The sequence below is a fragment of the Heloderma suspectum genome, chromosome 14 (genome assembly GCF_057233095.1).
Source record: "Heloderma suspectum isolate Gila_16-S chromosome 14, 16-S_ref, whole genome shotgun sequence".
Classification (NCBI taxonomy): Eukaryota; Metazoa; Chordata; class Lepidosauria; order Squamata; family Helodermatidae; genus Heloderma; species Heloderma suspectum.
This window is the reverse complement of record NC_139471.1, coordinates 10520801-10546196: the sequence shown is the minus strand read 5'-3', so window position 1 is coordinate 10546196 and position 25396 is coordinate 10520801. Positions and strand designations below refer to the sequence as shown.

The 25396-nt window shown below is 47.1% G+C and overlaps 1 protein-coding gene across 3 annotated transcripts; it reads right to left on the bottom strand.

Moving 5' to 3' along the window:
- Window positions 1-416: 416 nt before the first annotated feature.
- Window positions 417-24297, bottom strand: EXOSC2 (exosome component 2). Of its 3 annotated transcripts, none has more exons than XM_084820819.1 (9): window positions 24105-24245; window positions 22190-22291; window positions 21076-21121; window positions 15810-15899; window positions 12927-12992; window positions 11753-11821; window positions 10887-11063; window positions 8692-8820; window positions 417-7876 (listed from the first exon to the last, which is right to left on the bottom strand). In XM_084820819.1, the coding sequence occupies exons 1-9, from the start codon at window positions 24236-24238 to the stop codon at window positions 7796-7798; spliced, it is 894 nt and encodes a 297-aa protein (XP_084676945.1). In that variant the 5' UTR covers window positions 24239-24245; the 3' UTR covers window positions 417-7795. The 3 variants fall into 3 exon arrangements, with proteins under 3 accessions (XP_084676945.1, XP_084676946.1, XP_084676947.1); XM_084820820.1 differs by having other exon boundaries at window positions 6186-7876; window positions 24244-24297; XM_084820821.1 differs by lacking the exon at window positions 10887-11063 and having other exon boundaries at window positions 6323-7876.
- Between the last annotated feature and the right edge of the window lie 1099 nt (window positions 24298-25396).

Here is a 25396-nt window from a genome sequence, read left to right as displayed (position 1 = left end):
AAGACTTCCTGCTTTTGAAAACATGGCCATTGTTTCATATGCTCCAAGCGTTCCTCTTTATCAGGAACAGTCCCTATTTCCTGGTACCTGTTCTTGATGAACTGCTGTCCCTAAGGATGCCTTATTAAAAAGTATTATCAGTGTGGTTTACCAGAGTTATGCTGCAGGGGTTATGTTCCTCCCTCTGAGGTTTCTGTAGGGTAGATCTCTAAATGGGGTGGGGGGGATGCATCTATGGCCAAGCACAGTGTATCTGCGCAAAACACATTGCAGGTGCTGTTGAGGTACGTTCTGACCTGTTGATGTAACATATGGTAGGAAATTTATGTCTTCTAAGTATATACTATAAATAGACGGGCCAACCCCCACCACCACCACTTTGGATTTTAAATCAGTGCAGGTCGGGCAATTGCAGTCTGAATGAACACTATTTTTATTTTATTTAAAAATATAAACAATACAGAACATAGGGTAGAACATTCAGCAGGTAATAATTGTGGGGGAGCAAGGGGAGTTGTGTGGCTCATGCAATGATCCTTGGAATTCAAACTGGGGGCAGGGTTTCATTTTTGAAACTTTGGAGGGTGCAAAGTTTCATAATCAGGGAACAACTACCATCTAGTGAACGACAGGGAACTCTGTTGCAAACAACATATTGGATATATTCTCCCATTATTAAAGGCCTCCTCTGTAACTACCAATCTGTCTGGGGCTCTGCTCCTCAACTTCCTTAATATGATCGTTAATCCATCCCTGTTTGTTGTCTGCACAAGAGACAAGATCTTCCAAAGAAGAAGAGCCCAGAATGAGACATTTTGCAAACGCAAAACAGATTCTCTGTCTTTATTAGTGGAGGCAGGCAGCACACATAACCTGACACTAAAGCAGCCCCAGAGCCCAATAAACATGACAGTAAACTACACATTGGTTGATTTATCGAACTTCTCATGCTGCCATGTGCCAAGAGTGGGAGAGAAACTGTGGCTTCACAAGGCAGTTGCTGTGGCATCTTGGAGAATCGAAAAGCTCTCATGTGTTTCAACTGAGCAGTAAACAAACTAGTAATCCTGGGTCTTTCCACACACCAATGTGTCATAAATTTGTTTTCCCTGACATCCATATTGCTTTGGGGACCATTTCTTTCACGCGTTCTTTCTCCGTTTTTACGGCTAAATGAAAATACAGTGAGATATATAGCTGCAGAAGCGAAGATATTCACAACCCTTGATAGGGGACAATTACTGTAGAATACCCATTTAAATTTTTCTTCCAGGAACACGCTGTGTCAGACTACAGCTCTGCCTTGTCCAGAACAGTGAATGATCTCCAAACGTTTGCACTGCAGTGGGACCTTGCAGTGCAAGTCTGCTTTGAAAAATTAAGCATCATTCTTTGATGGGGCTTGCAAAACACACAAGAATAGCCATGGTGGATCAGATCAAGTGTCCATCCAGTCAAGCGTTCTGTTCACAGTAGCTAACCAGCTGCCCACAGGAAACCCACAAGTAGGACATCAGTGCAAAAGCACCCTACCACCTATGTTCCCCAGCAACTAACCTACATAGACTTACCACCTCTGATACTGGAGGTAGCATATAGCCATCAGGGCTGGCAGCCATTGATAGCCTTATCCTCTATGAATTTGTCCATCCGCTTTTTAAAGCTATCCAAATTGGTGGCTATCGCTACATCTTGCAGTAGTGAATTCCATAGTTAAATTAAGTGCTGTGTGAAGTCTTTCCTTTTATCTGTCTTGAATCTCCCACCAATCAGCTTCATGGGATGACCCCAGGTTCTAGTATTACAAGGGAGAAAAATGTCCCCTTTCCCCACACCATGCATAATTTTGGGCACCTCTAAGCATGTCTCCCCTTATTCGCCTTTTTTCCCCTAAGCTAAACAGTCCCAGTCGTAACCTTTCTTCATAAGGAAGTTGTTTCAACCCCTTGATCATTGTAGTTGCCATTTTCTGCACTTTTTCCAGTTCTACAATATCTACAATAACCAAAATGGTACACAGTATTACAAGTCTGGTCCCAGAATAGATTTGTATAAGGGCAATATGATACCGGCAGTCTTATTTTTATGCCATTCCTAATTATACTTGCCCCTTCATGGACCACTGCCTTGTTGTGGCGAAGGGGCTTGCGTAACTCAGTGAAGCCATAAGCTATGCCATGCAGGGCCACCCAAGACGGACAGGTCATGGCAGAGAGTTCTGACAAAATGTGATCCACTGGAGAAGGAAATGGCAACCCACTCCAGTATTCTTGCCAAGAAAACCCCATGGAACGTATCACAAGGCTAAAAGAGATGACGCCGGAAGATGAGCCCCTCAGGTCGGAAGGTGTCCAATATACTACTGGGGAAGACCAGAGGGAATTTCCAAGTAGCACCAGAAAGAGTGAAGTGGCTGGGCCAAAGCCGAAAGGACACTCAGCTGTGGATGTGTCTGGTGGTGAAAAGAAAATCCGATGCTGTAAAGAACAATATTGTTTAGGAACCTGGAATGTCAGATCAATGAATCAAGGTAAGCTGGAGGTGGTCAAACGTGAGATGGCAAGATTGAACATCGACATCTTGGGAATCAGCGAACTAAAATGGACAGGCATGGGCGAATTTAATTCAGGTGACCATCATATCTACTATTGTGGGCAAGAATCCCTTAGAAGAAATGGAGTAGCACTCATAGTCAACAAAAGGGTGGGAAAAGCAGTACTGGGGTACAATCTTAAAAATGATAGAATGATCTCAGTACGAATCCAAGGCAAACCATTCAACATCACAGTAATTCAAGTCTATGCCCCAACCACTAAGGCCAAAGAAGCTGAGGTTGATCGGTTCTATGAAGACCTACAACACCTTCTAGAACTAACACCCAAAAAAGATGTCCTCTTCATCATAGGGGATTGGAATGCTAAAGTAGGAAGTCAAGAAATCACTGGGATAACAGGCAGGCATGGCCTTGGTGTACAAAATGAAGCAGGACAAAAGCTAATAGAGTTTTGCCAAGAGAACACGCTGATCATAGCAAACACTCATTTCCAACAGCACAAGAGGCGACTCTACACATGGACATCACCAGATGGTCAATATCGAAATCAGATTAATTATGTCCTTTGCAGCCAAAGATGGAGAAGCTCTATACAGTCAGTCAAAACAAGATCTGGAGCTGACTGTGGCTCAGATCATGAGCTGCTTTTTGCAAACTTTCGGCTCAAATTGAAGAACGCAGGGAAAACCACTAAACCATTCAGGTATGACCTAAGTCATATCCCTTATGAATATACAGTGGAGGTGAGGAATAGATTTAAGGGATTAGACCTGATAGACAGAGTGCCTGAGGAACTATGGACGGAGGTCCGTAACATTGTTCAGGAGGCAGCAACGAAATCCATCCCAAAGAAAAAGAAATGCAAGAAAGCAAAGTGGCTGTCTGATGAGGCTTTACAAGTAGCCGAGGAAAGAAGGGAAGCGAAAAGCAAGGGAGAAAGGGGAAGATCTATCCAACTGAATGCAGAGTTCCAGAGAATAGCAAGGAGAGACAAGAAGGCCTTCTTAAATGAACAATGCAAAGAAATCGAGGAAAACAACAGAATGGGAAAGACTAGAGATCTTTTCAAGAAAATCGGAGATCTCAAGGGAACGTTTTGTGCAAAGATGGGCATGATAAAGGACAAAGAAGGCATGGACCTAAGAGAAGCAGATGAGATTAAGAAGAGGTGGCAAGAATACACAGAAGAACTATACAGGAAAGATCTGAATGTCCCTGATAGCCATGATAGTGCGGTCACTGAACTTGAGCCGGACATCCTAGAGAGTGAAGTCAAGTGGGCCTTAGGAAGCATTACTAACAACAAAACTAGCAGAGATGACAGTATTCCAGCTGAGCTATTTAAAATCCTAAAAGATGATGCTGTTAAAGTGCTGCATTCAATATGCCAACAAATTTGGCACACCCAACAATGGCCGCAAGACTGGAAAAGGTCAGTTTACATTCCAATTCCAAAGAAGGGCAACGCCAAAGTGTGTTCAAACTGCCGCACAATTGCACTCATTTCACATGCCAGCAAGGTGATGCTCAAAATCCTACAAGCTAGGCTTCAGCAGTATGCGAACCGAGAACTACCGGAAGTACAAGCTGGGTTTAGAAGAGGCAGAGGAACTAGAGATCAAATTGCCAACATTCGCTGCATCATGGAGAAAGCAAGAGAATTCCAGAAAAACGTCTATTTTTGCTTAATTGACTACGCTAAAGCCTTTGTGTGGATCACAACAAACTGTGGCAAATTCTTAAAGTGATGGGAGTACCAGACCACCTTACCTGTCTCCTGAGAAACCTGTACGAGGGTAAAGAAGCAACAGTAAGAACCAGACATGGAACAACCAAGTGGTTCAAAATTGGGAAAGGAGTACGACAAGGCTGCATATTGTCACCCTGCTTATTTAACTTATATGCAGAGTACATCATGAGAAATGCCGGGTTGGATGAATCAGAGGTCGGAATTAAGACTGCTGGGAGAATTATCAACAACCTCTGATATGCAGACGATATCACCCTAATGGCAGAAAGCGAAGAGGATCTCAAGAGCCTCTTGTTGAGGGTGAAAGAGGAGAGTGCAAAAGCTGGTTTGAAACTGAACATTAAAGAAACTAAGATCATGGCATCTGGCCCCATCACTTCCTGCCATATAGAAGGGGAAGAAATGGAAGCAGTGACAGATTTTACTTTCTTGGGCTCCAAGATCACCGCAGACGGTGACTGTAGCAATGAAATTAAAAGGCGCTTGGTCCTTGGGAGGAAAGCTATGGCAAACCTAGACAGCATAATAAGAAGCAGAGACACCACCTTGCCGACAAAGGTCCGTCTAATCAAAGCTATGGTTTTCCCAGTAGTAATGTATGGCTGTGAGAGCTGGACTATAAGGAAGGCTGAGCGCCGAAGAATTGATGCTTTCGAACTGTGGTGCTGGAGAAGACTCTTACGAGTCCCCTGGACTGCAAGGAGGTCAAATCAGTCAATCCTAAAGGAAATCAACCCTGAGTGCTCATTGGAAGGACAGATCCTGAAGCTGAAGCTCAAATATTTTGGCCACCTAATGCGAAGAGAAAACTCTCTGGAAAAGACCCTGATGCTGGGAAAGACTGAAGGCAAAAGGAGAAGGGGACGGCAGAGGATGAGATGGCTAGATAGCATCACCGATGCAATGAATATGAACTTGAGCACGCTCCGGGAGAGAGCGCAGGACAGGAAGGCCTGGCGTGCTATGGTCCATGGGGTCACGAAGAGTCGGACACGACTGAACGACTGAACAAAATTATACTTAAATGTGGACTTTGCCTTTTTTCACAGCAGCCACACACTGGGTCTACATTTTCATCAAGCTGCCCACCACAACCCTAAGATCTCTTTCTTGGTCAGTCACCCCATTAAGCACTGATCAATTTTTTTGTCAATATATGGTCAGTGACATTATCTCAAGGGGAGGGATTAAGGATTCAGCAGGATTTCCTACTGCATCTGGCACTGTAGCAGACAGGAAACCCAGAAGCATGGCCATTGCCCAGAAACACACAGTCACATCCCTCACTGGGCAGAGTCACATTTCATGACATTGGAGAGACATCTACAGGCCTGGGAATTCGATAGCACTAATGCAGAAGAAAAGAAGTGCCTTAAACATGTGGACAGTTTTGCTCACTGCTGATCTCTCGTCACTTCCTGCTTCTGGTAGGCCCATTGATGTCTCCAATCAGTACAGGGACATACCAGTAAATAGAACTGTGAATATCTGAGATACTCCGCTCCACCTCTGATTAAAAAAAAGGCTGTGCCTAGGGTGGCCAGACGTAGAACAGGACAGGGCTCCTGCACCTTTAATAGCTGTGTAGAAAGGGAATTTCAGCAGCTGTAGCTCGTAACGCAATTCAAGCCTGTAATTAAGTCCAAGCATGCATAACTGAAAGAGTTGCATATTCTATTTACCCCTGCCACACACCCGTTCCTCCATTTTCTGTGAATTTTAGACTGTAAACTTCTCAGGACAGGGACTCACCCACTTGTACTGTGAGTCATCACCACCTGGGACCTTGAACCAATAAGGACAAGGAAGGAAGATAAGATCATAGAGCTGTAAATGAGAGCTGGTTGGAAAAAAGGGGGGGGGCTGTGACACTGTGCTCTTGAGTTGCTCTCATTTATTTTAATGGGACTGGTACAAAAGAATATCTGGGTGGATTGTGCCTCAGAGGCCAGACCTATGTCTTCCATTCAAAATCTGCCCCCCAAATACTCAAAACCCCACAGATCTTTTATTTATTTTAAACAGAAAAGTTTATTGAACCATTTTTAAACTTCTCCAGTACAAAAATATTAAGAGTTCCTTACACTTGGAGGAGCTCGCATTATCACACAGGCTCTTGACGCTGCTGGTTGCAGACCAAGGAGGTGAAGCTGCCTTTTGGCTAGGATGATGCAAGAAAGAATCCTTCGAGACGGCCAAGTAACTTGGCCAGCTGGGGGAGGATCTAAAGCTTGGCTGCATGCTGCTGATTTTACCTCCCCGCTCGACCATCAAGACAGGCAGCTGAACCCTGGCAAATCCCAAGCCTAACTCGGGTATTCCACGCATACTCTGGAGACAGCATGGCTCAGAGGCCTTGACAGAACTGCTGTAGGTGTTTGCCGCTGCCAGGAGCCATCACAACTGTTCTGGCCTGTCACAGTACCATCACTTGACACACAGATTGCGGGCTGTACGGTCTACAGATCCAAATCTGCCTGCAGTTTGCTAAAGTGGCCGATTACAAATCTGACCTGCCTTTATCCGGCAAGTCTTCTGTCAGAACAACATGTTATAACAGGTGGGCAACACACCAAGTGTCCCCCTACCACCCCATGGTCAATTTTGCAGCCTCCGCCATCCAGCTGTGGTTGAATTTGCTTCCGAAATTCAGCAGCAAATTCAGCCAGGGGGAAGAGGGGAAATTGGCTCCCAGAGGCTGCCCATCCCTTTGTTGTAACAATGAAGGTGCTGGGAAAACCAGCAGCTCTGTGTGACGTTCTGCCACTGCCCTATGTGTGCCATCATCTACTTCATCTCCTGACATCGTTATGCCGAGTAGCAGCTAACGATGCAAAGCAGGAAACAGGGAGAGACACAGCATCGCGATGGCAGGATGCAGCACAGGCAAGTTACACTCCACGTTATGGAGGGGGAAGGGGGATCCTTTGGCTGCCATTTTCAGCAGCGGGCCCGTATTTCTTACAGCATCGAGCTTTGCCCTTGGCAATCCCCTCTGCTGTGAAAATGGATCCTCAACCATTCTCAAATGCCAACCTCCAGTCTGTGTTCTGGTTGTTGGCAGCCTTCGCAGCAAGGCTCAGGTGGGCTTTGGGGAAGTGTAACTGAAACGCAGGAACGTGCACAGATATCTATAACGAAGTGAGCAAATGGGAATGAGAGTAGCACTTCCTTTCCTCCAAGTCTCCATTCCCTCCGAGCCCTGGATATTTTCCTGTAATATTTTCAGGAAAGGATGTTACGTTGCAGGCACATTCTGTGCCTTGTCAAGGCAGTGGCTGCTGGTCATGGCAGGTGTCTTTCAGTTTTTGCTGTTCTTGGTAGAAGGACACCCGAAGGCGCCTATCGCTTCCAAGGTTCCTTCTGTTTTTCTTTTTGGTAGGATTTCTAAGAAATTCCGCACCAAAAAGAAACTTTAGGGAGGCTCGGTCACCGAAAGAAAGGGAGGCGCCGATGCTGCCTTGATGAGTCCTCACCGCTCTCCTCCATTATCAACCCTCAAGTTCTAGCAGTCTCTGCCGAGTCTCCAGCACAATCTCTTCCATCACCTCTGGTTTGAGAAGGTCTTTGATCTGTAATTTAAAAAGAGAGAGGGACATAGGAAACGGCCTTATACTGAGTCAGACAACTGGTCCATCTAGCCCAGTATTGTCGACACTGACTGCCAGCAGCTCTCAGGGTTTCAGGCAGGAGTTTTTCCAGTCCTACCTGGAGATGCCGGAGATCGAACCTGGGACCTCCTGCATGCCAAGCAGGGGCTCCACCACAGAGCTACGGCCCTGCCTGCACGCGCAAAAACACGCATGTGATTACAACACATTGCCCTTGCGGTTTGGGAGCACCCTGGCTGTGTTCAGTCCAAACCACCCTATGGCTTGTATTATTAGTCGTTCAGTTTATGAGTCACTCTATGGCCAAGGCTACATAATAAGAATAAATACAATAAAACAAATGATAAAACACATTGCAACAATGTAAAAACAGAAATAATTTAAAGTAGTTTTAAAAGGAGAGATAATATCAAGCCGGTAAAACATGAAGGACTTTAAAATGCCAGTTTAAACTTTTTTTTTTAAAGCAACAGTTAATTAAATCATTCTGGGAGTCCTCAGTACCAAATCTGAGACCATCTCTATCAGCTCAGGCAGGGAGAACGTTGGGCAGTGGTGTCAGTGGGACACAATAGAATTGCCAGGTTGCCCTACAAACTGCCATGGGCCAACTCATTAAAAAATGGGCAAGCTTTTTGAGAGTCTCTTTCTGCAGGGAAATGTTATGCTCTTTGTGGAAGCCGGCAAAGCATGTGCACGAAAACAGGTATAACCAAGCAAGCCAAAAAGGCCTCCCACAGCCCAGACGAAAATGAAGCAGTGACCGAAGCTCTTACCTGGTGAAGAAGGGAAGCTTCATAGCAGTACAGGATGCTGGTATCATAAAGCATCAGTTTCTGCGTTACCAGAGCCACAATGCAGTTCCGGAGGCGGGAGATAACTTCGCGGTCAGGAAGGGGCACCGGCTGAAAAGACGGGGGAGACCAAGTGTGAAAATCCAAGTCAGTTCCCAAGTTAGCGGTCATCATCTCAGGAGCAGTGATGGAGGGCGGAAGATTTCCGCCACTGTATTACTCCATGGAAAATGTTCCATTTTTAGAAATGCATTGTTTTATCAATTAGTTACACAACGAATGGACACAATACACATCAAATTGGGCCACTTGAATGGATACAATACTAGTCTTTAATATTAGTAACCGTCCTGGGACCAGGCCACCTGAAAGACCGCCTTCTCCCATATGAGCCTGCCAGTTTCTTAAGATCTTCTGGAGAAGCCTTATTTCGAGACTGCCACCTTCAGACACACATTTGGTGACGACCTGAGAGAGGGCCTTTTCAGTGCTGCTCCCAGGCTGTGGAACTCCTTCCCAAGAGAGGCCAGGTTTGCTCCATCTTTGATGTCCTTCCACCAGCAAGCAAAGACCTCTTTATTTAAGAAGGCCTTTAACCTGTAATCTGGTGGCTTCGTTGTTTTTAATAATATTTTTCTGTAATTCTTAATGTTTTAATCACTTTTAACTGGTTCTGTAAGCCGCCTTTTTGGTTGAAAGGAAGGGTACAAATAAAATAAATAAACAAACATTTGTTTTGTTGTAACCAATGGTTGTAACTATAAAAAATTATTCATTCATATATTAGTAGCAAACTCATTTTCCGAGCGCTGATCTTGATACAGCTAAAATAGCACCAAAATATGAAGTTTGTAGTTCTCATGGTTTAGCATCCCTGGGCACTAGTGTAGTCCCCGCAAGATAATTAAGGTTTGTCTGTTTCTATTCCTAAAACATGAGAATTACAAAATTGCTCTTTAGAAGAAAAAACATACTGAATGCAACGATTCTGGATTCCAAGCAGAGATTCTGCACCACACTTTGTGGTACAGTCATCACAATGGAGATTTCTAGCTTTTAACCTTAACTTTGTTCATCACATAACCAAGTAGAACTCTGCAAAGGATCTCTGACTTTTACCAGCCAGTGGCTTCTGAAATACAGTTCAGACTTTACTAGCTCCGACCTGTCCAATTCTGACTAGCACCTGATCTCTAGCCAAGGTTTCCAGGGACTTGCACAGAACCGATTCCAATTTTGCAGTCTGAAAGCCTTCAAGTGGAAGGCTGAACCTGAGGCCTCAAAGAACACTCAACCCATTCTAGGGATCAGGAACTGTACGCTCCTACGCTACACCTGGCACTCAATGACATCTTAGGATGCCGTTCTGCATATCCCATCACCAAGAGAGGGGGAACACAGGACAGAGTCTTCTCTGTAGCAGCACCTCGGCTGTGGAACTCTCCCAAAAGAAGCCAAGTCGGCTCCTTCTTTGTTCAGTTTTAGGCGGGCTGTTGACTTTTTTTGTTCTATATGGCTTTTCAGTAGTTTAAATGTTAGCTCCACACGTTGTTAAGCTGCCCTCCTGCTCTCAACGTTGGTGCTGTTTTGTAAAGTTTTCAAACCATTTTGTAAACTTTTAACTGTAGGTTACTATGGAGGCCCTATTTGTGCCCAAAGGAGACTCATAAACGTATAAGATAAACGAACAAACAAACCTACGAGAGGGCTATTAGGTTTTAAAAATGGAGAGGAGGAGGGCCATGTAAGCCACCCCGGGTTCCTTGCAAGAGGAAAAAAGGCAGGATATAAATGTAATAATAAATCACACCACAGATTTGAGACTTGCATTATGAATAAGTTCACATGTTCAGTACAAGTAATCAAGGGTAGCAGAATAGAGCATGTGTGAAAAACGCCATGGTCAGCAACTCATTTTCACAGGGGGCCACTCTGAGGAGGGGTTGGAGAATGGAGCTCCAAGACACTCCCCATCCTTCCAAGCAGCCTTCTACGAAGTTCTATTAGCATACTACCACTGTCCATCCCTTCCCTTTATAGTGGGAACTGGGGAACTGCAGAAAGCCAAGGTTTGCCCAAGGCCACCAGTTAACCCTCAGCATAAACTCTGTTCGTGAACTCCAACCAAAGGCTTTTGACAATTCTTCTTCCACTGCATCCCAGGGCCATCGGCTCACCTCCAGGTTGGTCTTGAACCCCCCAGCCTCTTCATCTTTCTGTTCAGGTGTTGGGTAGATCCAGATGAACCCGTTGTTGCCAAGGATAACAGAAGCCCCACAAGGCAAGTCGTGGAAGTGAGTCTTCTGCCGTTTCACGAGGGATGGGGAAACCTGGACTAGCACTCCCTGGCCAAGCTAGAGCAGAACAAGACAGCAATGACCAGCTACAAGGTAAGCCTGGTATCACCTGTACCTCTCTAATCATTGCATAAAAGACTGAATTTTAGCAGATGGTCTAGATTTGTTCACCCCAACATAACAAGATACCCTACACTTGCTCAATCCTAGTCACCATATGCACACATGAAAATTATACAGCTCTTCCAGAATATATTCAGGTTTAATTCTGACTGACCTCTAGGGGAAAGGAGTCCCAAAATGCCCCTCTTCTGCACAACTCTTAAAAAGCTACTGGTGCCTCGTTCTCCTTGGAATCCAAAGATACAAGAGCCCCTGCCCTCTTTTTCCCCTATTCCCCATTTCCAGCAGTGTGTAGGATAACCAGAAGCAAAGGAGAACAGGAGTTGTGCAGAAGAGGGAATTTTGACTGATGCATCTAGTGAGGCAAGGGCAAGAAAGTTGCATAGTGCCCAAATCCCCTCGACCTCAAAAATCATTTTGTAAAAAGTATTCTTATTAGGATTTTAAGGGGAGACTGACATCTAGAGTTGATCAAAGCAAAGCCAATCTAATCCAGGACAGCTGGAATAGTTGTGAACATTCTGTGCCATCACACCAGTTTGTAGGCATTAGAGGCTTCACTGCTGCAACCATAATATGATACAGGTAACAAAAACTAAAGGAAGCAATGAAAGCCAACTCACCTTTCCATATTTCAGACTCCGGGTATGCAGCGATACCGCCCCATCAGAGAACACTGCCTGGACCTCGGCCTGACAGGACCTCTTAAGGAAATGTGATGTCTACAGATTGCATTTCCCGAATCCCTCTTGCTGTCCAGTTCACAAACGCAATACTAGCAGGATGCTGAGCATCCACAAGATGACACACAGGGCTACAGCATCCTGGCCAAAGCTGCTCTCACAAGGCGACTGAGCTATGACCAATGAACTGATTACTGCAGACTTGCAAGGAGTTTGATCATCTATGATGAGCCACAATCATCCCCAGTAGACCAGGCAGGGATGCTAAATTAATGGTAGGGTTCTTTCTTATTTTAGGCTACATCTGACTGAGCGTAGCTCTGTGTGGGCAGGAGGGCTATAAAACATTTTTATGGGCTCCCAGTTGTTTTTAAAGTCTTACTTAAAAGGCTGCATTACTGAGAGGGACTTGAGAGCCACAGAACAGATTCAGCAGTCAAAGGACTGGAGAGGAATAAGACTGGCGGATTTGGTGGGTCTGGGGAAGGACACAATGCAGGCGAGGACTAGCGGAAACATGCAGTTTTAAAAATGTATTATTAACATTTATATCTGCCTTATCTGCTAAAAAGCCATCACAGCAAGCGGAATCTATTCCAGCAAGCGTATTTGGGTCCAAGATCAAAATCAGGGGCTTGGCTCCTGTGAACAGTGATCCTTTCTTAGGGCTGGCGCAATCCATTTCGGTGCTGGGAGCCCAAAATCCAAAGAGCAACCCCCCCTCCCACCAGTTAAGATGGGGCCCAACCCACCAGGTAGTCCTCCTACATGAGATCCAACGAAATGAACAGGAGCCACACAAAATTGACGCTGCACTCTCATCTCAATGGGGCTTAGATGGGAGCATGGGACAGGGGATTGGGCCCCACAAGGCTGATATGCCTCTCCTAAGGCTTAGTTATTGGCAGCAAGAACTTCAAGCTAAAACATGCTGGTATTTTTTGCCACACCCCTTTTGCCATTGGCCCCGCCCACTGCTGGAATGCAGCGTCTCTGAAATGCCAATCGGCACTGGGGCTGAAAGAGGCTCTGTGCCCCTGCTTTACAGGTTGTCAGACCTTCCCTGACCATGCGATTGTCTGCCTACGCCTGCCTTAGCCAAGAGCATGGATACACTGATGAGGTCCCCTTCCTGCAGGTAATCCCTCATGGCCAGCTCGTCCTCAGCAGATCTTCGCCTCTGAAAAACAACACACAAAAGCAAGCAAAATTAGCAGGGCCGTTGCCCAATTAAGTCAGTTGAACGCGTTTTACCCAAGCAATCAAATCTGCATAGATAAAGCAAGAGCCAAAGGTAGGGAGATGGAAGCACACTTACTTTGGTCCTACAGGATGCAGCACATTTCCTTAACATGATTTTAGGCCACCTTTAAGGGCAGAACCCACTCCTTGAGGCTGTGTGTTCAGTGCTTCATGTGCCCCACGTCTTCCCCAATGGGCAAATCCAGACGTGACTGAGCAGCTGCCTGGAGAAGCAGCTCATCCGGGCGCCCAGGAAGAGTCTGAGCTTTGCCTGGCCTGCCTCCTCCACGATCTGGGAAGGTGTCGTGGCCCAGGAGTCCAGCAGCGACATGGACTCTGACGTTGTGGTGCCAACAGAGGAAACTCCAGGTCCAAGCAGCCCTGCAGCTGCCAGAGACCCCCTCGCCTAAGTCCTTTGAGCCTAGCTCCAGCACCGGACCAGCACCCCCTTCAACAAGAGCCCACATTCCACACAGCCCATGTGTCAAAGCTGGCACTGCACCACGCATGGGCTCTTGGAGAGATGAGGACTGCCAGAGGACTGTCCCTTAACAGCTTCAGTTTTGTAGGAAAGGGCGGAGTCTGGGACTGTAGCATAAAAGAGAGCAAGTGTGGTGTAGCAGTGAGAGTGTTGGACTGGGAGCCGGGAGATCCAGGTTCTAGTCCCCACTCAGCCCTGGAAGCTCACTGGGTTCATCACAGATTCTCAGCCCAACCTACCTCACAGGGTTGTTGTTGTGAGGATAACATGGAGAGGAGGAAGATAATGTAAGCCACCTTGGGTTCTTTTTGCAAGAGGAAAAAAGGCAGGATAGAAATGCAATTAATAATAATAATAATAATAGGCATCAGTTTGGTTTCAGAGCTTGTCAGAGCAAGTTGATCACTGGGAGCTCTCCTGGGCGCTGCAAGTTCCGGCCTGCTTTGTCTCCTGCTTTGCTGCCTTGTTCTGAGCCCAGTGGGTTTCTGCTCCACCCAGGACAGGACAGAACATGAGGTGGGGGCGGGGAGAGCAGTCGAAGGACCAAGCCAATGCCTCCTCATATGAGGAGCCTCAAATGCTTAAGCGGCCCCCACCCTCTCTGGGGCATGGCTTCACCCATGGAGGACTTCCGCGAGGGCAAGACGGGTTCCAGGGACAAAGCCGTTCCCCACCTCTGCTGTACTAGAGATACAGGTACAGATGCATGCCACTTCTCTGCCAAAGAATTCAAGGTAGTTGTACCATTCAACAGTGGTCAAGGCTGCAATCTTAGGCACACTTACTTAAGAGTAAGCCCCACTGAATGTCCTACGCACATCCGCTCAAGCCCCACTGAGCTCAAAGCAGCCTACTCCCAAGGGCATATAGGATTGCAGCCTTAAAGATATGCTCGATAAGAAAGAGGGGATGGGAAGGGAAGAGGAATATGTTGCAGCCCCATCCTGACAGGCAGCTGGCCAAGCTTTGCATTAGAGAAAAAACACAAGGTGAGGCCTTCCATGGTTTCGGTAAACTATCATTGGACTGATCTTATTGTTTTAACGTTTAATTATTTACATTTGCATTCTGCCCATCTTCCAATGAGGTCAAGGCAGCATACAAGGGACTCCCTCCCCCCGCTTCCCTTTATTTATTTATTTCATTTCTATACCGCCCAATAGCCGAAGCTCTTTTTATCCTAACAACAACCCTGTGAGGTAGGTTAAGCCAGGGCCAGCACAAGACATTTTGCTGCCCGAGACAAAGGGCAGGACAGTGTCTCAGCACAGAAGCCGACTGCAGTGGCAGCTGGGAAACCCCCTCCATCACACCTGAAGGCAGAAGGCGTCTCTGGGGATGCAGAGGAGGCCACACGACAGCCACAGCTCTGTCCTCCAACAGAAGGAGCAAGGGACTGCCACTGCTGCCCCAGAACCTGCTGCCTTGGGTGGTCACCTTATTCTGCCCAACGTCAGGGCCGGCCCTGGCTTAAGCTGAGAAATACCCCAAGGCCACCCAGTCAGCTTCATGGAGAAATGGGGATTTGAACCCAGATCCTAGTCCGACATTCTAACCATGACACCACACTGGTCCACAGCTAAATTCACCTTTCCATGCTCGAACGCATTGGCTCTTGTCCTATCTTTCGTAGGGTGTAAACCAACCTCCCTCAACCAGACACTGTTCAGATGTGTTGGACTACAACCCTTATTATCCCCAAGCAGCGTGCTGGCTAAGGATGATGGGTGTTGCAGTCCAACACATTTGGTGGGGGACAAGGTTGAGGAAGCCTGGTGTAAGCCCCCAGCTGTGTCTGCCCCAGGTTTTGGGTTTGAGGGGGGAGCACCTTGGGCAAGATCTCCTCAGTCAGCCCACCTCTTTCCTCCTATCATCACTGCACACTTGGTCGCCCTCTCCCTTGGGGGGGCCCAGACCACAGAGCCGGCCAAAAGGAAAGGGCAAAGTGAGCAGAGGCTGGCGGTCCTGTTCCTTGCTCCTGGTACTGCTCACTTGCTTGGAGGGGACAAGGGAACATGCAGTATGGTAAGTGGCAGCCAGGAAGGCCTGGCGTGCTCTGGTCCATGGGGTCACGAAAAGTCGGACACGACTGAACAACAACAAGCGGTGGCAGCAGCACCAGGGATTGTGGACGTGGGCCTCGGCAAGGGCCCAACAATGCTGACCATCACGGCAGCCCTGCCCTCCAAGTGACAGGGGAGAGCTACCTTGGTTCTCTGCTCTCTCTGTCAACGCCGGGGCTTTCCAGCTCTAGGAATTTGGGAAGCCACTCACCAGCTCCCCGCCTGGAAGATTCATGGAAGAAAGGAGCAAGACAGAATCCAGCCTGGAATTGGTCTCGACTTTCCATCGTTTCTGCTGAACCTGAAAAAGGGAAAGAAATCACCTTTTAAAAAGTAGCTCCAAACCAAAGTATTTCTCTGCAGTGGAGCAAGCCTTCGGAGGATGAGGAAGAGTGAGGAAATTTAAATGCATTTAGAAAGAGCCTGGCCACCTCCTTTACCCCAGATAACTTTCATTTTTAGGACTGCTGTCTGCTACTATATTTTGTGTGTGTGCGCGCTTCTGAAAAACTTTAGTGCTATTATTTTATTGTCTAGGATTGATTAAAACTTGTTATATATTTTTTTTTATTTGTAACCTGCCTCGAGGATGATTTAACCTAGAAAGGCAGGGCTATATAAATGTTAAAACATATGAATAAAAATAACGAACACAGTTTGTCATAGCTAGTTGTGGATAAAGAGACTGTGAACAAGGAAGTCCTGGATTCAAATCTTGCCTTTGCCAAATGCAGTACTGGAAACCAGCATTATTATTAACCCTTCATGGATCACTGCCTTGTTGTGGCGAAGGGGCTTGCGTAACTCAGTGAAGCCATAAGCTATGCCGTGCAGGGCCACCCAAGACGGACAGGTCATGGCAGAGAGTTCTGACAAAATGTGGTCCACTGGAGAAGGAAATGGCAACCCACTCCAGTATTCTTGCCAAGAAAACCCCATGGAACGTATCACAAGGCTAAAAGATATGACGCCGGAAGATGAGCCCCTCAGGTCGGAAGGTGTCCAATATGCTACTGGGGAAGAGCAGAGGGTATTTCCAAGTAGCGCCAGAAAGAGTGAAGCGGCTGGGCCAAACCCGAAAGGACACTCAGCTGTGGATGTGTCTGGCGGTGAAAAGAAAATCCGATGCTGTAAAGAACAATATTGTTTAGGAACCTGGAATGTCAGATCAATGAATCAAGGTAAGCTGGAGGTGGTCAAACATGAGATGGCAAGATTGAACATCGACATCTTGGGAATCAGCGAACTCAAATGGACAGGCATGGGCGAATTTAATTCAGGTGACCATCGTATCTACTATTGTGGGCAAGAATCCAATAGAAGAAATGGAGTAGCACTCATAGTCAACAAAAGGGTGGGAAAAGCAGTACTGGGGTACAATCTTAAAAATGATAGAATGATCTCAGTACGAATCCAAGGCAAACCATTCAACATCACAGTAATTCAAGTCTATGCCCCAACCACTGAGGCCAAAGAAGCTGAGGTTGATCGGTTCTATGAAGACCTACAACACCTTCTAGAACTAACCCCCAAAAAAGATGTCCTCTTCATCATAGGGGATTGGAATGCTAAAGTAGGAAGTCAAGAAATCACCGGGATAACAGGCAGGCATGGCCTTGGTGTACAAAATGAAGCAGGACAAAAGCTAATAGAGTTTTGCCAAGAGAACATGCTGATCATAGCAAACACTCTTTTCCAACAACACAAGAGGCGACTCTACACATGGACGTCACCAGATGGTCAATATCGAAATCAGATTGATTATGTCCTTTGCAGCCAAAGATGGAGAAGCTCCATACAGTCAGTAAAAACAAGACCTGGAGCTGACTGTGGCTCAGATCATGAGCTGCTTCTTGCAAAATTTCGGCTTAAATTGAAGAACGTCGGGAAAACCACTAAACCGTTCAGGTATGACCTAAATCATATCCCTGATGAATATACAGTGGAGGTGAGGAATAGATTTCAGGGATTAGACCTGATAGACAGAGTGCCTGAGGAACTATGGACGGAGGTCCGTAACATTGTTCAGGAGGCAGCAACGAAATCCGTCCCAAAGAAAAAGAAATGCAAGAAAGCCAAGTGGCTGTCTGATGAGGCTTTACAAGTAGCTGAGGAAAGAAGGGAAGCGAAAAGCAAGGGAGAAAGGGGAAGATATACCCAACTGAATGCAGAGTTCCAGAGAATAGCAAGGAGAGACAAGAAGGCCTTCTTCAATGAACAATGCAAAGAAATCGAGGAAAACAATAGAATGGGAAAGAGTAGAGATCTCTTCAAGAAAATTGGAGATCTCAAGGGAACGTTTTGTGCAAAGACGGGCATGATAAAGGACAAAGAAGGCAGGGACCTAACAGACGCAGATGAGATTAAGAAGAGGTGGCAAGAATACACAGAAGAACTATACAGGAAAGATTTGAATGTCCCTGATAGCCATGATAGTGCGGTCACTGAACTTGAGCCGGACATCCTAGAGAGTGAAGTCAAGTGGGCCTTAGGAAGCATTAGTAACAACAAAGCTAGCGGAGATGACAGTATTCCAGCCGAGCTATTTAAAATCCTAAAAGATGATGCTGTTAAAGTGCTGCATTCAATATGCCAACAAATCTGGAACACTCAACAGTGGCCACAAGACTGGAAAAGGTCAGTTTACATTCCAATTCCAAAGAAGGGCAACGCCAAAGAGTGTTCAAAGTACCGCACAATTGCGCTCATTTCACATGCCAGCAAGGTGATGCTCAAAATCCTACAAGCTAGGCTTCAGCAGTATGCGAACCGAGAACTACCGGAAGTACAAGCTGGGTTTCGAAGAGGCAGAGGAACTAGAGATCAAATCGCCAACATTCGCTGCATCATGGAGAAAGCAAGAGAATTCCAGAAAAACGTCTATTTCTGCTTCATTGACTACGCTAAAGCCTTTGATTGTGTGGATCACAACAAACTGTGGCAAATTCTGAAAGTGATGGGAGTACCAGACCACCTTACCTGTCTCCTGAGAAACCTGTACGAGGGTCAAGAAGCAACAGTAAGAACCAGAGATGGAACAACCGATTGGTTCAAAATTGGGAAAGGAGTACGACAAGGCTGCGTATTGTCACCCTGCTTATTTAACTTATATGCAGAGTACATCATGAGAAATGCCGGGTTGGATGAATCAGAGATCGGAATTAAGATTGCCGGGAGAATTATCAACAACCTCCGATATGCAGACGATACCACCCTAATGGCAGAAAGCGAAGAGGATCTAAAGAGCCTCTTGTTGAGGGTGAAAGAGGAGAGTGCAAAAGCTGGTTTGAAACTCAACATTAAAAAAACGAAGATCATGGCATCTGGCCCTATCACTTCCTGGCATATAGAAGGGGAAGAAATGGAGGCAGTGACAGATTTTACTTTCTTGGGCTCCAAGATCACCGCAGACGGTGACTGTAGCCATGAAATTAAAAGACGCTTGCTCCTTGGGAGGAAAGCTATGGCAAACCTAGACAGCATAGTAAGAAGCAGAGACATCACCTTGCCGACAAAGGTCCGTCTAATCAAAGCTATGGTTTTCCCAGTAGTAATGTATGGCTGTGAGAGCTGGACTATAAGGAAGGCTGAGCGCCGAAGAATTGATGCTTTCGAACTGTGGTGCTGGAGAAGACTCTTACGAGTCCCCTGGCCTGCAAGGAGGTCAAATCAGTCCATCCTAAAGGAAATCAACCCTGACTGCTCATTGGAAGGACAGATACTGAAGCTGAAGCTCCAATATTTTGGCCACCTAATGCGAAGAGAAAACTCCCTGGAAAAGACCCTGATGCTGGGAAAGACTGAAGGCAAAAGGAGAAGGGGACGGCAGAGGATGAGATGGCTAGATAGCATCACCGATGCAATGAATATGAACTTGAGCACGCTCCGGGAGAGAGCGCAGGACAGGAAGGCCTGGCGTGCTATGGTCCATGGGGTCACGAAGAGTCGGACACGACTGAACAACAACAAGGTGCTTTAGGATTTGGTACCCTTTTGCTGTGTCACAGCTTTTAAATGTTGCCATTTTCAGCTGCAACCCTATGCGGAGTTGTGTGGGAGTTTAGTGAACTCAGTTGTACTTCTGAGTAGACATGTATAGGATTGCACTGAGAGAGAGCAATCCTATGAAACACAGACAGCATCTGGGGCATACGTAGGATGCTGTGTATCTCCTCCTCCATGCTCGCAGACAAAGCTATGAGATCCGACTGTGGATGTTCCTTCCCTCACACCCTCCCATCCACCATGGAAAGCTTCTCTTACAAAGTCACACCTGTGACCTTGTAACGAAAGTAGGAGAAGGAGAAGAAGGGGTGCCCTGGTGGGCAGGGAGAGCTCGGGATACACATAATACACAGCTCGGGACCGCAATACCTGACAGAAAGCCTCTCCTGACATGAACCAACCCAGGCATTACAATCAACAACTGGGGCCTTTCTCTGAATGTCTCCTCCAAGGGAGGCTTGGAAGGTGGCAACGAGGGAGAGGGCCTTTTCAGTGGTGGCCCCCAACTGAAGCCTGCCTGGCACCAACACTGTCATCTTCTTGGCACCAGGTTAAGACCACCCTCTACTCCCAGGCATTTAATGACATATGACAGGGCACTTATGTCAGCTGTCTTCAACAGCTCTGTTATTGAAATGGTGTACTGAAATTGTCTTTAGCTATTTAAGTTGTTGTAAATTTTGTATGTTAACATTTTTTAGACTATTATAATGTTGTATTGTGCAATGTTGCATGGTGTTTATAATGTCGGGGGGGGGGGAGAGAGAGAGAGAGAGAGAGAGAGAGAGAGGTCTGAACCAACCAGAAAGCCTCTGCTATTGGGTGGTATAGAAATGAAATAAATAATAAGATTGTTATAATTCTATGGCCTCTCCAGTCCCCTCCCTGCCCACCGAAAGTAACTTAGCTAGATGGGCTCAGAGGCCCGTCTAGCTGCTTTTTGCAGTTTAAACAGAGGAATGGAGGCAAAATTACCTCCATCATCCTCTCGCCGGGCCTGGCTTTTGCCAGCAGTGCATAGGATAGGCAAATTCGGAGCCCTCTATCAAGAGCACAATCCATAGGACTGCCCTCTTAATCTCCCTTCTTTTTCTTCACATTCACACTTGTTATGCATTTTTACTTTATGGATGCTACTAAAAACTTGGGATTTTGTTTTAGGAACTATTATCCTATATTCCACCTTTCTAACAAATTGCCCCATGTGGTTGAAAACCAGCATCTGAGAGACCCAGGGTATAAATGTTTTAAATGAATAAATATTCGTTATTGCATTTCTATACCACCCCATAGCCAAAGTTCTCTGGGCAGTTTACAGATATTAATTACTTTAAAAAAAAAAGATTATAAAGGTGTATTTACTCTAACACCAGAATCTTACATGCGTTAAGGAAAGAAAGATGGAACTCTGAAACCACTTTGGATATTTTATAATCAAAAAACATTTTAAAGAAAGAAAATTAACTTGGTACCTCTGTGATACGCCCCACCACGATGTCACCAACTTCACCATTATACCTGCAAGCAAAAAAACAAAGGCAACTCTCAAGCAGAATTTTTTCTCAGCCATAAATCTCACTACTTCTCTTAAGAGTATTTATCAGAATGAAGTGAGATGCAAGAGCAGAGCGAATGAACAGAGAAAAGCACGCCAACCCCAATATCGGTTGCACCAGTAATTCTGCGACTTTAGAAAAAGGGTTGCCAATTCCTGCACAAGCCTGAAACCTCAGCACCGCTTGGGTGCCATAAGCTTTCGAGCACACAAGTTGTGTAAGTACAAAACATCTGGAATCAATGTGCCGCACATTAACATGCATACATTCAAAGTCCAGAGAGCCAATTAAAAAAAAATCTGAGAAGAATTCACAGCCATAAGTCTCTTGCCACAAACCTCTGATAAAGTGCTGCAGTAAAGTTAGCAGCAACAAGTTTCATTCATTTATAGCAGGGATGAGCAACTTTGGAGAGTCTGGGAGCCAAAAAGGCCCCAAGGTGTGCGGTGAGCATGTGCATTGTTTTAAAGGCAAATTGTGCTCCCAGAGACACAGGAGAGTTCCATTTGCCATTCAAACAATGTGTGTACTCACCACACGCCTTATTCTAAAGAGAAAGTGTGGCATTTCTGCTGCCACTGCACTGCCAAAATTTGTCAGTGGAACTTCGGGGGGAAGTGAGGGCAGCAAAACAGACTGGGAGGAAGGCGCATGCAGCCCGTGCATTGCCCAGCATGGATTTACAGTTCAATTGAGACTAGGATGCAAACCACCCTGAAACCCATGGCTTGTTCTAGGGTTGCTGGGTGGTTTGTACAATAAGCCACCATGGCTCATTTTCCTTCCATGATCGTGCAGACCTGCCCACTTTGGCCCCACCGTTCACAGTGTTGTTCTCTGTAAGTTTGTGCGCATGTACATCTGCTGAACAAGGGCAGCGCTTCAGGCCTGGATCTGACAAAGTCAACTCAACTGCAGAAAAGCACATACTAAAACAAGCGTTTTAGCCTCAAAGATGTCACAAGACTCTTTGTTGTTTTTGGGGTAACAGACTAGCACAGCTACCTTTCTGGAACTCAAGACCGCTCACCTTGTTTTCAGAGCTTTCACACAGACCAGCTTGTTGACCCTGTCCACAACACCTGCCACAGATGCAATAAGCTTCTCGTCACCCAGGTAAGTCCCATGACCCCTGCCAAAGAATAGGGGGAAAATGCTGTCAAGGAAGTGCTTGTAGATTCGCCACAGCACAACTGCTGCTTGTCGATGGATTGTATTACGCTTCTTCTGTTTCTAAGGCTGCATGCAATTAAAGTTTGAGGCTTTTTACTTTAGGGAAAAAAGGTACCTACTGGGAGCACAGGACATAATTGCAGTTTATAGAATTACACATGGCGTGGAAAAAGTGGACAGAGACATTTTTCTCTTTCTCTCATAGTTCTAGGAAACCGGGGTCATGCAATGAAACTAACTTCAAGTAGATCCAGGACAGACAAAAGGAAGTACTTTTGCACACATGCAATTAATTTATGGAATTTGCTAGCATAACAAATAGCCACTGGCTTAAGCCCTGCTTAGGCACTCTTTTTCTATGCAGAATCAACCCACAATGGGGAGAGAGAGGATACCCATGCCAGCTTTGCCCCTGTTAATAATAATAATAATAATGTCATCATTATCATTATTATTTATTACATTTATATACTACCCCATAGCTGAAGCTCTCTGGGTGGTTTACAAAGGTTAAAACATTAAAATACAGTATACAAAGTTTAAAAACCAGTGACATAAAAGCATATAGATAATACAGACAACGTATAACTAAAAACAACTTTGAACTAAAACTTTTTTTAAAAAAATCAACAATAAAACAACACAGCTTAAAACAACACAGCTTAAGAACAGTATACGAAAGTCAGCAAGAGCAACATGCCCTCATCACGATCACCCTCCAGGAGATGGAGGGATGATTTCTGACGCGGAGAGCCACCTCTGCTTGTCTGAGCTCCCCACGCAATCTAGAACCCCAAGTTCTACGCTGCACAGAAAAGGCTCCCCACGACAGAGGTTTGCCTGCAAGATGTGATGGGCAACGAGGACGTGACAAGAGGGGATGAAGCCCGCACGCTCTCCCTGCTTGCGTGTTGATTCTGCACAGAAGTAGGACACCTGAAGGGGCTTTAAATGGGGGTTAGACAAATACAGGGAGAAGAAGAGGTCTACCAGTGGCTGTTGGCTATGATGGCTAGATGGAAATCCTGCATTTAGAACCAGCATGCCCAATTCCTGGGCAGCAAACGAGGAGAGAATTGTTAGAAACATCGGAAGCTGCCTTACACCGATTCAGAACCTTGGCCCATCCAGCCCAGTCCTGTCAGCGCGGACGGGCAGCAGCAGCTCTCCAGGTTTCAGCCCGGAGACCGAGCCCGGCCCGGGCCCTTCCGCGCGCAAGGCAGGGGCGCCACCCCCGCACCACGCCCCCCCAGAACAGCCCTCAAAGCTGCTGCGCGCGGGCGAAGCCCGGCCGCCCCCAACCCGGCGCCCGCCAGAGCCTTGGGACGTCACCTTGTGGTTTTGACGTTCTGTATATTTTAAGTTGTTTTATTGTGTGTTGCTTGGATTTAATTTTTGCGAACCGCCCAGACAGCTTCGGCTATTGGGCGGCATAGAAATGAAATAAATAAATAAATAAAATAAAACACCTCCCATCAGCCCCAGCCAGCGCGGCCAAAGTCCGGGAAGACCGGGGCTGGCGCCCCATCCAAAACAGCGGGTTGGGGAAGGCCGCGTCGGGCGCTGCGAGGGGCATTACTCTGTACATGCTCAGGGGCGCTCTTGGCTATTCGCCTTCGCGTGCGCCAGGGGCGCAGGACTCCGAGTGAGCCCCACGGGGGCGGGGGCCCGGCCGTGGCACTGCCTGCCCCACAGCCTCGCCCCCGCGCCCCGCCCCGCCCCGCCCCGCCCCGCCCCGCCCCGCCCGACCGCGGGAAGGGCCCTCGCTCCACCTCATGTATCCGGGGTCCGTGGTGATCGTGTCCCCCGGCGCCACCAGGTCCCGGTCGCCCTCTCCTGCCCCCCGGGGCAAGCTCTGCGCCAGCCGCTGGCGACCCGCCGGCAGCCTCACTTCCATCGCCGCCATCTTACCTGCGGGCGCTCCGCCGCTTCCGGCGCGTCGCCTCCATCGCCGCCATCTTACCTGAGGGCGCTCCGCCGCTTCCGGTGCCGCCGCCTCCATCGCCGCCATCTTACCTGCGGGCGCTCCGCCGCTTCCGGCGCGTCGCCTCCATCGCCGCCATCTTACCTGCGGGCGCTCCGCCGCTTCCGGCGCGTCGCCTCCATCGCCGCCATCTTACCTGCGGGCGCTCCGCCGCTTCCGGCGCGTCGCCTCCATCGCCGCCATCTTACCTGCGGGCGCTCCGCCGCTTCCGGCGCGTCGCCTCCATCGCCGCCATCTTACCTGCGGGCGCTCCGCCGCTTCCGGTGCCGCCGCCTCCGGCTCCGCCATCTTAACTCCTGCTTTTCCGGCGCGGGGGTAGGGTGGGGTTTGCCCAGGGACGGCGTGAATTATGGGCAGTCATAATTCATTCTGGCCATGTCGGGAGGATGATTTAAATGCAGTCCTGTGGCGCCCTCCAGTGTTGGTCGGTGGGATTGAAGGAGAAATATTTATTTTTTTATTTAAACATTTATTTATTTTTAATGCTTATTTATATTTATTAAAAAACACATTTTTAAAAAAATCCTAATTAATCCCCCATCCACCCAGTATGTGGGGTATCTCTGAGCCATCACGCTTAAAATTCTCAATACATGCACACAGACAGATTATATATGCAAAAAAAACACGGCATCCTTTTTCCGGATTGTCTCTATTTCTGAGATTGCCTTTGGAAATTTTTGTTGTTGTCGTTCAGTCGTGACCGACTCTTCGTGACCCCATGGACCATAGCACGCCAGGCCTTCCTGTCCTGCGCTCTCTCCCGGAGCGTGCTCAAGTTCATATTCGTTGCATCCGTGATGCTATCTAGCCATCTCATCCTCCGCCGTCCCCTTCTCCTTTTGCCTTCAATCTTTCCCAGCATCAGGGTCTTTTCCAGGGAGTTTTCTCTTCGCATTAGGTGGCCAAAATATTGGAGCTTCAGCTTCAGTATCTGTCCTTCCAATGAGCACTCAGGGTTGATTCCCTTTAGGATGGACTGATTTGACCTCCTTGCAGTCCAGGGGACTCGTAAGAGTCTTCTCCAGCACCACAGTTCGAAAGCATCGATTCTTCGGCGCTCAGCCCTCCTTAGAGTCC

What these genes read in the sequence shown, in the direction of transcription:
- EXOSC2 (XM_084820819.1), bottom strand. Translation starts at nt 24,238, where the DNA reads ATGGCGGCGATGGAAGTGAGGCTGCCGGCGGGTCGCCAGCGGCTGGCG. An exon ending in ACGGACCCCGGATACATGAG is followed by an intron (nt 22,292 to 24,104) that starts GTGGAGCGAGGG and finishes ATTCTTTGGCAG; the next exon opens with GGGTCATGGGACTTACCTGG. An exon ending in GGTTCAAGACCAACCTGGAG is followed by an intron (nt 8,821 to 10,886) that starts GTGAGCCGATGG and finishes CCGTCTTTTCAG; the next exon opens with CCGGTGCCCCTTCCTGACCG.